The following is a 12513-nucleotide window of genomic DNA, read 5'->3' on the forward strand; positions in this document are numbered from 1 at the left end:
AATATTACTAACAATTAACACTTCACCCAATCCTCCTGATGCATCAAAACAATCTTATCAAGGGATTGCAAGCTCATATACTGAGACTGGGTCAGGACCTTAAAGTCAGCAATTCCTGGATACATAACAAATATTACAATTAAAGTGTAACTGAAAAGTTCAAATTTGAATTTATTCCTTATGTCAGAACTTGCTTTCAACAGTATATATTAAATTAAATCTGCATGAGAAAATGCAAGACTGACCTTCATATCAACTAAAAGATGGAAATGACACAAGATAGATGAAAGAAACTGATGAATTATATAACAGAAAAATGTGTTACATAAAAACACTGAATAATTGTACTAATACATGTACTGTGGCAAGATTGCAGGTATAAAACTTAGAACATAAAGCACTAAAAATAAAATACAGCCCCTTTTCTCCCTCTCAAATGTTTGTTTTACTTGCCCGCGTGTACTTACCTTGGAAGCTTGAGCTTGCCTGTACTAAATTTTTGTCCTGTGAGTTGGATTTGTAAATCCCCGACATACCAACTTTATCTCCAATTTTTTGTAAAGATAGAAACTTAAGAATTGTGGCATGCAGTACCATTTTGTAAGCTATTCACATGACATGGACTTACCTTAGGGCAACATATTGTCAATTACCCTTTTCAACATCATAATTAACAGCATAAAGAAAACCCCTAATCCAGGAACTGACTTCTCATTATATGTTGACAACATTTTGGTCTGCTATAGATCAATGAGAGTGCATACTACCAAATGTCAGCTACAGATGGGCTGGATTTGAATTATTGTAATCTAAATCTGTTTGTATGCACTTCTGTCAATTACATGATATTAATGATGACTAAAAGTTCTATCTTTATGGTTCTCTTATTCCCATTTTGGAGACCAAATTTTGGGGATATGTTTTCAACCATAAACTTGTCTTCCGCATATTAGATACCTTTGGGACAATGGCTTGATTGTATTTGGATCAACTTGCAAATACACATACAAATACACAATATCTGAGACTCTTGTCTGGTTGCATTTAAAACTTTCCCTTCAGACAAATAAACCATCGCTTTTTCTCAGTATCTACTAAATTGTTGTCTAATCCATCTAACCCTGCATATGATGTTGTCTGTATGCCCAAATACCAAATCTGTTCAGAAAAAACTTCATTCCACCTTCTGGCAGAAGAATTCATCCTCACTTTCAGCATTAAAAATCAATTGAGGAAATACTTCAAAATTCCATGTTCCCAAATCACTAATATGCTTATGAATACCTCCCAAAATAATATATTCAAAAAGTCCTTCACTAATCCAGTCCTGTTTCAATGTAAATTCACTGAAATCAGTCTCCCATTGTAGCCATACATCTCTATGTACAGTCTGAAAGAAGAAGACCATCTTGGAGCTGCTATTTCAACAACACTGTCTTGAGTCAGTTAAGAGTATAAAGCCTCAATTTCTACTGCAGAAATTAAAGTACTAGGAACAAGGAGACACTTTGGTTCAATGGTTAGCCATCCTGAGACCAGAAGGGTACAGGTTGCAATTCAGTCCATCTTTATTAGCCAAGGATCCAGTGTTGTAAGCAAATATAAATATAGAGATGTTTGTCATATAGCCATGTCTAATGCAGACAGACCTGGCCAAGTTGGCTGCAGTTTTGTGTCTCTTGGCATCACACTTTACTCCCACCACCTTGATACGATGTAACCTTTTTTGTGTTGTTGTGCTCTCAAACAATTCACCAGTCCACAGAGCATTGCATTAACCGTTACATACCCTGATAATTTACAGGTAAATGAATACAAAGACACATCATCTAGCTATAAACTATTTATTGCAACGGTAGTCACAGTAAATACATTCAGTAAACTATGCGGCAACAATACCTTGGCAAGTTAGGGTAGGAATGTAATGAAAACAAGCAAAAAAGTGGAGAAAAAAAATGCTTAATGGCTGTCTTTCATGGTTTATACAATTGTCTGAATTCTTGAATTAGTCCAATAATGTGGCACTTTGTATTTTATCAAAGTGAAGTAAAATGACTCTGGTAAAATATATACAGAAAAAAATGAAGTCGTAAGAGACTAAGCAATTCAAAAAACACAATTATTACAAATTACTTTCAACACCATTATTACCAGCATATAACACGTGCCCATTTACAAAGTTGTTCCTGGTAGGTTTACAATGGCAAATTACTGACTATATTATGCAGAGGAAATAGAAACTAAATGCCTTTTCCCCCAGTAACACACAGAATCAGCTGAACTGTGTGGGTATCGCAAATACAAAGAGCACAGACCCAGATCTACTGTCACACAATGTGCCAGACCACAATCAGTGGTTCGATTTCAAGCTAACAGCAGGTGCATTATGTAATGTTAGATATGTAGATATGTGTCTATGCACTTTGCAGTTCTCAAGTCTTGAATAAATTAAATATATACAAAATACATAAACTCAGACATAATTATTTTACACAACTTGAACAAAATTTGTTTGACAATTGTTCTGCATTGTATGATTAAAAGAACAAGTCCCTTGAAAGGGCTAACAGTCTACAGGCAGAATGGAATTTTCAGAAATCCATAAATATTCTAATTCTTCTAAGCAGTTTATTATCCTTTTTTGCTGAAAACTTTTGAAACATTTCATATTCTTAAGAACTCCAGCAAAAAATAATTGGTAAAAAAAAATATTTTCTTATATGTTTGAGCTAACACGTTAATAAACAAAATAGCTTAGTGCAGTACAAAATTATTTCTTATGACCTTTGATCTTGAACTACTATCAAGGATAGAAGATTACTAAACTTGTCACACACAGTCAAGATATATTTAAATGAAAGATTTAAATGAGGAGTTTAGTTAAATCCCAAACTGGATTGTTGAAAAATCCCAAATTATTCAACCTGCATCATTCAAGATATCCTGCAAATATATCCACACCTTGGCTAAAAACAACAACCACAATAATTCCATATCAGTGCTGGATATCACCTTGTTTATTGGAAGGCAGCTAAATAAAAAGTTCAGTCAATATGTATTTTGTACAAGTAATTTAGTCTTTGTTCACAAGCTCAATCTGTGTGACTCAGATTTTTAACATAGTTTTAACAATGTTTCAGTCATACTGCTACACTGTCTGCAGTGAGGCAGTTTATAGTGTTGTCCAGCAATGAGGCATAATACTGCAGACATGTAGCATGATGTCCCACCCAGTCACATTATTCTGATACCAGGCCGACCAGTTCTAACACTAACCTCTTAATGCTGAGTGCCTAGCGAGGCAGCTGTTATTACCATTTTATAAGTCTTTGGTATGCCTTGGCCGGGGTTTGAACCCATGACCTCATGCACCCGAGGCAAATGCTCTAACCATTGGGCCACCGGAGCAGTTAATCTAATATCAAAATTCAAGCAATAACCTTTGACTTAACTTCAAGGATAATTTGGACTGGTTTTCAAACTCCTTCAAAACAGCAAAATATGTCAGTGATTGGATCTGTATCATTTACATTCTGGACTGATTTAATTAAAAACCTATGTCAATGCCATCATTCTTTAAAGAGGACTAGTGATGACAAGACAACTTTAGATAGAAGATGCCATATAATGTTGGAACACCATTATCCTTCACTACATACTGCTATCAAGTTCTTGCAAAAACTCCATGTCATTAAGAAATTAGGAAATGTTGTCATATAAAGATTTTCGAGACAGCCAATGAAGCAGCCATCTGGAGGTTGAATCAGTATCACAATAAGCCTGCACAACTTTACTCAACAAAATATATATTATTAAAAAACATTTCACAACCAAATAGTAATCTTATACTTATCATTTGCAATTAATAAATTTTAGTGATCTTTACTTCTGCAAAAGCATATTGACGGTATTGAAACAAGAGGTCCATGTGGGTCTAACATTGCTCACCCGGATGATCTCAGCCTCATAACCCATGCAAGAGCAATTGGTAAGGAAATCTTGGTCCATAGGATGCTTTCTGTTGAAATTTCAACCATGCTGTTGACTGCATATGTTGTGAAAACAACTGTTTTAAGGTTTTTCTATCTTCATCCATATATGATGGCACATCAGCATCATTTGTCTAATACTGGAAATCCCCTATGCCAGATAATACTGGAAATCCCCTATGCCAGAATATTTTGTGTCAAAGTTGGTCAAATTCAATTCAGCAGTTTTCCAAGATAAAGTTGTATACAATTTTTTAAACCTTAAGTGGTCAAGTTTATAAACAGTAGACAGATTGACACTATTTGTATAAAACAAATCTTGACAACACAATGCTTTCTGTCTAATTTTGGTCAAGTTCAGTTGAGTATATCTAGAGAAGTTGTTTAAAGATTTGTCTATTTTTAGTACCATGGCCATCTGATGTGGTGTGCGTGTGTGTGAGTTGGGTTTTTAATATAGCTTTAAAAAAATTTCAGTCATATCCCTATCCTACAATGTCTGCAGTGATGTCTAGCACTGGGGCATCATGCTGCAGATATGTAGCATCATGTCCCACCCAGACACATTATCCTGACACCTGGCGGAACCAGTCCTAACACCGACCTCTTAATGATGAGTGCCTAGCGAGGCAGCTGCTCCTACCATTTGTTATAAGTCATTGGTATGACTCATTCAGGGTTTTAACCCATGAGCTCTGCATCTGAAGTGGATGCTCTAACCACTTAGGCTACCAGAATGGTCTCATTTGATGGTAAATTGGCATCATTTGTTTAATTTAAAGATCTTCATGCCAGGATGCTTTCTGTCAAGTTTGGTTTAATTCTATTATGCAGTTTTGGAGAAGTTGTTTTTATATTTTTATTAATATTGCCTTTTCTGTTTTTAGTAACAATGGCTTTAATTGAAGGCAGATTAACATGATTTGTGCAAAGAGTCTTTTATGTCACATTTGCATTATGTTATGCAGGGTTTTTTGGGGAAGGGGTGTTTTTTATATAAAAAAAAGTCATTTAAAGTGTATTAATTATAGTGATGGTTGCCATACTTGATGGATTTGAATCACTTCTACAGTTCTGAAGCCCTTCAAGAAAGGATGCTCTATGCCAGATTTGGTCAAAATTGGTCCAGTGGGTTTTAAAATGACAACAAGGTCATACCAAAAGCTCACTTGACCTTATGGCAGGGAAGCTAAAAATGGCAATATAAAACTGATGACAATGGTCAAAATGAACTGTACAAGATTATATCATGCTAAATAGCTGTAAACAACATTCAGCTATTAACATACTAACAAATTTAGGATCAATGAATGTTACAAACATTTCCTTTCCATATGCTGCAAAGTGTAATTGAGGAACATGTTTTAAATATTAAAAGTTTTGCCTATCAGGAGGATTTGGAGATCTCCATCACCCAGCCTAAAAAGAGATGAACATTTTTAAAAAAAAGTAATTCTCAAAGGGATTGATGCTCTACTGGCTGAAAAGTATTCCTGGAATCCATGATTAGGTCCAAATCCATTTCCATTTCCAGGAATCCATGATAGGTCCAAATCCATTTCCATTTCCAGGAATCCATGATTAGGTCCAAATCCATTTCCATTTCCAGGAATCCATGATAGGTCCAAATCCATTTTCATTTCCAGGAATCCATGATTAGGTCCAAATCCATTTCCATTTCCAGGAATCCATGATTAGGTCCAAATCCATTTCCATTTCCAGGAATCCATGATAGGTCCAAATCCATTTCCATTTCCAGGAATCCATATCCCCAAATCCATTTCCATTTCCAGGAATCCATGATATGTCCAAACATATACATACCAGAATGGACATATGTTTAGTTTTATTACACTGAAATATTACAGAGTTCCCCAATACTGAAGGAATATTTATGCTCATGTAAACTTGAATATGTGGTGGGTGGGGGTGCAAAGCACAAGGAAGATACAATATGATGCATCTATACATGACTAAGATTGTCTGACGGTTTTTGTAAATACTAAAGTGAATCAGATCATAAATCTATTCTCACAACTTTTACTGCATGCAAAAAATATACAGTAATTTGTACACAAATTTAACATGTTAGACAACAATTCCAGAAAGAATTTCAATATAATAAATAAAATTTAGCGGACTAAACAACTTAACGGGCTAAGTGGTCTAAGGTTCTGGCCTTTACGGATTACAGACTTGAGTTCGAGTCTTGGGTTCAGCCAACATGGGTATGAGAGAAAGCATTCCAGTAGCTTCCAGTGGATCCATGGTTCTTCCAGGGGGTTTTCCTGGGTTCTTTCTCCACTAGATATACTGGCTGCCATGTAAAGCCTGTCACGTGCTGAAAAATGGCATTAAACCAACAATAACAATAATTTAATTTACAAAAGGTAAAATGCTAGCAAAAGTTAACAATAAGAAAATGAATAAGGCATTACCCTTTATGTAACCAGCAGCCATCTGGAAACAGCAAAAACTCAGAACTGCTAACAGATCAAGCTCTATGCTTGAAATCAGAGGCACAGGATCCTTAATGCTTTCCTGTATTCAAGTGCATTTGGATACCCTCACCTGATTTTAATGCATGTGTGTTTCAATGCCTCTACAGCAAATCAATTGAGATGACCAATGCCATAACTCCACATAAGCAATTCCAGACATCCCTAGTAAATAACCCTTATTTGCATGGTCAGTTCACTGCAACACCGGATGAGAATAACCCCTGAAGTAAAACGAGCTTGCTTCAAGTTTCTATGACATTACCGCATGCGCCAGTGTATTAGATGAATTATAAATAGCCAATCAGATATATGAGGACACCAAAAAATTACCAATTATTAAAACCAACATATAAGACGAGTCCATCTGTAAACTGCACAGACCCAGATCTGCACTGCATAATGCACAGCAGATCAGGGTCTGTGTATTTTGTTAGGAGTAATCAGGAGAACAAACAACATAGACCCTGATCTGCAGGCACATTATGATACAGCTGATTAGGAACTTTGTTGTTTGACTTGACTTGTAAGTGATTGTTGATGGTATAACACATTAACCTGCTATTCACCACTTGATGTAAAAGCAAGTATAATGTCAATGTATATATAGCTACAGATACTATCACCTGGTGGCATGCCTTTCACAGGACATTGTATAACATAGAGAACTTGCATATACTGTACAATGTAGCAACAAACAATATTGTACAATGTAGCAACCAAGAACTTGTATACTGGTCTGTACTTCAGTGACAGGTGCTATGAGGGAAGGGTTACATTTTGGTGAATCTGACTTAAGCATATTAGAAAATGAAAATTTCTGTGAATTGCCCTTGTGCAAAAATATATATTTTTTGTGATAATACTTTTTTGACAAAAGTGATGTGCACTTGCATACTACACATTAGAAACAAATAAAGAATGATTGCTTTATTCCATTACAGGAAATTGTCAAGTTAGCGATAACATGAACTGTTTAAACATGAACTATATAAAACAATAGTCAAGATATCAGTTACAGTAAATCTTAAGAACTAACATCCAACATATATGTACTCACTGATTAGCACAGCAAGTAATAGACTGGTGGCTATTAATATCCAAAGCCAGGTGTTTCTAACAACAGATGCTCTATTGTAATTAGTCTAAATTCATTATGAACAGCCAGTGGCAATATAATGATCCAAAATCAACCTCAGTGACTATCTTTTTAAAATCATAAAGAGGAAGAAGTCATTTCTGTTCCATCCTCATCTCTGTGTATTAATTTTTCATAAGGTTTTGCAAAAACTATAACCAAAGAAACTGTAAATATGTAATGCAGGTACCCTTTGTTTTGATTATACACCCTTGTAAATTGGCAACTAACCAGGTGATAATTGATGAAGGAAGAAGCAACAATTCAGCCAGATGGATATACAATTCTTGACAGTATATAAGGGGGCGCTCACCAGTTATTATGTACTTTTGAGAGAGTGATGTATGTAAGGTGAAGTTGTTTGCATTTAAAACATGCACAATGAAGAGAATAGTGGCATACCTCTATGCTACATTAATGTAATGTGGATGATATTTCTTTGGAAATTGTACTTTTGGAAATTGTACATGATTTAAGCACACTGCTAACTAAAATGACTGCTCCCTTGTCCTAAAAAATCAGCCTAAATTAGTCTAAAGTACACTATCCATAGCAGCTATTAAAATAGGGAAAATTAATTTTGCCAGACTAGACGATACCAGCTTCTGGAAGTGCAATTAATGAATTACCAAATACATAAAATGTAAAAAAAAGTTATCAGCTCTTTTTTTATACAATTTGCCTCTGAAGTTCAGGAAGTGAAAATGACCAAGTGAAGCTAGCACTTTTTTGAAAGGTGCACATCTGGAGTAAGGCCAAGCTGTATACTCTATAACCCATATTACACCCATCAATCATATACCAGAATAAAGGGAATTAAAGGTTCTTTGAATTATACCTAAGATATACAAGTTTTTTTTTAAATAACCAGTGAGGAAAGCCAGGGAAATTCTTTTTCTTTAAAATTCTAACCCTATGCAAAATATGAAACTGTAGAGCGCCACCTAAATGAAGAACACTAAATCTTCGTCTGTAAAAGGGTAATGTTTCAAGGAACTTTTTCTTTGTGTTCCATTCATACACAAAGTATTCTGATTTATATTTCATTGGCACTATTGAAAAATTTTCACAATTAGGGAAACGAGGGAGGCAAGTTTGGAATTGTTATCAATAAAAGTAAGCCTGATTTTAAGAAAAACCAAAAAATATTTACACAGACAATACTGTTCCTATTTGAAAATGATCCATACAATACATACAAATATCTTTCTCATTCATATAAAACCTCATCAAGTAATGAGAAAATATGGAAAAATTTGGATAAAATAACAGGAAAATTTATTAGATAACCCTTGAAAAAAATGTAGGTTTTATATAATAATATATAAAATACTGTATGGTTAATCCAAGAAAAAAAACTCCTCTTCCTGTACCAGACAAATAAACTTGCACTATAACATGTGTATAATTTATATCACAGCATTCAAATTCTTTCATGCATTGTTCTTTGTATGGAGAAAAAAATCATAAATGTCTTGCTTTGTGTGTGAGGAATGTTGCTGTGGCCACAGTAACTCATTACCAGGCTCTATGACTTTTAAACTTGTAACCATCCCATTATTATGGATATTTTCTTTTGTCCATGAAATTCAAGTACAAAAACTTGACAATATACAGAAACAGAAAATAATTTACCACTTCATGAAAATTTCAACAATCTTTCCCCTGTGATAACAATTTATACCATGACCTTGACCCTGAACCTGACATCCCCAAAGACACTTTGTGTATACTGGTAAAACACAGAGATTCAAACTGATATGTATTCCATGGACATGTGAAATAATACCTCCCATTAACAAATCTAAATATGATAAACTTTGTTTGAATGTTTGAGAACTATTCATCCATAGCAACAGCTGAAGACACAGCCAGAAAAAAAAAAAAACACAAGTGCACCACAAATGGCACATTAAACAACAAATCTTGTGACCTTCTTCCTACTGATGACCTTCAAAGAATGATGTACAGACAATGGAATCAAATAACTCAGCGACCCTGACCTTTGAACTGTCTTGCTTTCAATCCTTCAGGATGTTCCTTCCTTCTGTTCCATGAAGTTGTATGCAGAGTTTGATGATCATCCATAACCTCTGATTTTTGTTGACTAGCTCATGCAGATGTGGATCAAGTGTAATGATAATATGCATGCACAAACAGGAGATACTGTCCTTAGAAACAAATGTTCATTCTAAAGCTTACACCAGACGAAAAGATGCTGGATGGACTTCATGACTGTTTGGTACCACATTACTGGTGAGACAGAAAGTGAAGCACAAGATATACTTACATGACTATCATTCTCTGGATAAGTACAGTACAAGATAAAAAATTTAAAAATCAGGTATACCTAAGAGTACTGTAAAATCTTCAGTCAGTATAGTATAACGCAATCCAAAACGGTTGAGATTCAACACCTACAGACTCATCCTACTAAACATGAACATCACATGTATGTCGTCGTGGGATTTTCTCGTCTTTCTGATGGTAAGAGGAAGAAGCCAGCACTTCCAACTCCAAAAATAAAACCACCCCAGGCAAAGGCATACGTCCAGTCAAAATCCCAGCGTTTGACATTGGAAGCACTCAAAATATCTTCACCAAACTTGATTGGAAATATGATGGCCACCATTAATTCTAGCAGAGCTTGAAAAAAAAGCAATTTTTTGCATGTTCCATCATAATGTCATGTTATAACTATCTGACAGTGACATAACACATGATAAAATTAGGTTATAACAATCAGGTTAGCCTGACAGTGACATAACACATGTAAAAATTCTATTCTAATAATCATATCAAACTGACTTTCATAATAATGATGATAAAGTCCATGTCATAATAATAGACTGACAGTGACATAACAAATGATAAAATTATGTTATAATAATTGTATCAGACTGACTGTGATATAATAATGATGATAAAGTCCATGTCATAATAATAGACTGAAAGTGACAACAAAAATGACAAAATTATGTTATAATAATTGTATCAGACTGACTGTGATATAATACTGATAATAAAGTCCTGTCATAATAATGCTGTCAGACTGACTGACATAACACAGATCATAAAGATCAAATACAGTAACATCACACTGAAATGGTTTGGTTTTGTACAGTAACATCACACTGAAATGGTTTGGTTTTGTACAGCAACATCACACTGAATTGGTTTGGTTTTGTACAGTAACATCACACTGAAATGGTTTGGTTTTGTACAGCAACATCACACTGAATTGGTTTGGTTTTGTACAGTAACATCACACTGAAATGGTTTGGTTTTGTACAGTAACATCACACTGAAATGGTTTGGTTTTGTACAGTAACATCACACTGAAATGGTTTGGTTTTGTACAGTAACATCACACTGAAATGGTTTGGTTTTGTACAGTAACATCACACTGAAATGGTTTGGTTTTGTACAGTAACATCACACTGAAATGGTTTGGTTTTGTGGTGTTTAACATTTTTTCAGCACATAATAGGCTATACATTACCAAAAAAAACATCAATAAATAAAATTGTATTTTTCACTGACAAATTATGGATTTTTATTGCATAAATCTAAATCACTGATACATTATGGATTTTTATTGCATAAATCTAAATCACTGACACATTATGGATTTTTATTGCATAAATCTAAATCACTGACACATTATGGATTTTTATTGCATAAATCTAAATCACTGACACATTATGGATTTTTATTGCATAAATCTAAATCACTGATACATTATGGATTTTTATTGCATAAATCTACATTGTTTTGAACAGGAGTCCCTTGAAGAGACTGTTGCTCTACTGTCCTAAAAGAATTTCCAGGAATTCAAAACAAGACAATTTCTTCTTATTAACTTCTGAATACTGAAACCATCTCTGATATTCTTCAGCAATAAATTAGCTACTGTGGTGGACATAGTGTAAGTCAAATTTATACAATTTTCATTTAGGACCAAGTAGACACCATCAGAGGTGGTTGTTGTTGTAGGGTTTAACGCCATTTTTCAGCACATGATAGGCCATACATGGCGGCCAGTATTAATGGTGGAGGAAGAACCTAGGAAATCCCCGGAAATAACCACCGAACCTTGAGAAGCTACTGGCAAGCTTTCTCACATACCCACATTGGCCAAATCCGTGACTCGAACCCAAGCAGACAGAGGTGAGATGGCAGTGATCCGTAATGGAGAGAACTTTAGACCACTCGGCCACTCGGGACCGCTCATCAGATGTCTTTTGGTTAAAGCCCAATGTCAATATAACCATCCATTCAGTGGAAACAGAAACAGCAGCAGGAGTTTCTAAAGACAGCTACAATGATGACCATATTGGATCTACGATTGATACCAATTTAATTTATAACCAGCTAGGTATCATAAGAAGTATGTTAGTGCAAATACCATGTTGTTAAAGTCATCCATTTGGGGGAGGAGTACAGATAATATTTTTTAAGATGCCCACCATGTCATTTAGGACCAAACAGACACCATAAGAAGTCTTCTGATCGAAAACCCCATGTCCCATTTAAGAGTAGTTATAACAAGATTTTCAAGATGATCACCATTGTTACTATACTGGACATCATTTTAATTTTGGACAAACAAGACCTTATAAAGGACTTCTGGTAAAACCCCATGTTGATAACACCTTCTGTTTTGGAGGAGTAAAAAAGAAGCAAGATTTTCAAGATGGCTGCCATAGCCGATAGCAGATCTGCACCATTTCCATTGAGAACTAACCAGATATAATAAATAGTATTTTGGTGAAAGTACAATGTTGATAACCATCAAGGAGAAGGAGTAATATTAATTTTCAAAATGGCTGCTGTGGTAAGAAGTACAACTCTTACTGATATGACCATTTATTCAGCACAAGTAGTG

General features: G+C 34.8%; 1 protein-coding gene across 1 annotated transcript in view; it reads right to left on the reverse strand.

Annotated features, from left to right (window-relative positions):
- Nucleotides 1-1828: 1828 nt before the first annotated feature.
- Nucleotides 1829-12513, reverse strand: part of LOC149777578 (transmembrane protein 47-like) — a 36637-nt gene continuing 25952 nt past the window's right edge. Inside the window, exon 4 of the mRNA XM_089942197.1 lies at nt 1829-10271. Within this exon, the coding sequence (XP_089798323.1) occupies nt 10072-10271 (200 nt within the window). The 3' untranslated portion in view covers nt 1829-10071. The remainder of the gene's footprint in view (nt 10272-12513) is intronic.

Source organism: Sinohyriopsis cumingii, chromosome 18 (genome assembly GCF_028554795.1).
Source record: "Sinohyriopsis cumingii isolate HCF-2022 chromosome 18, ASM2855479v2, whole genome shotgun sequence".
Taxonomy (NCBI): Eukaryota; Metazoa; Mollusca; class Bivalvia; order Unionida; family Unionidae; genus Sinohyriopsis; species Sinohyriopsis cumingii.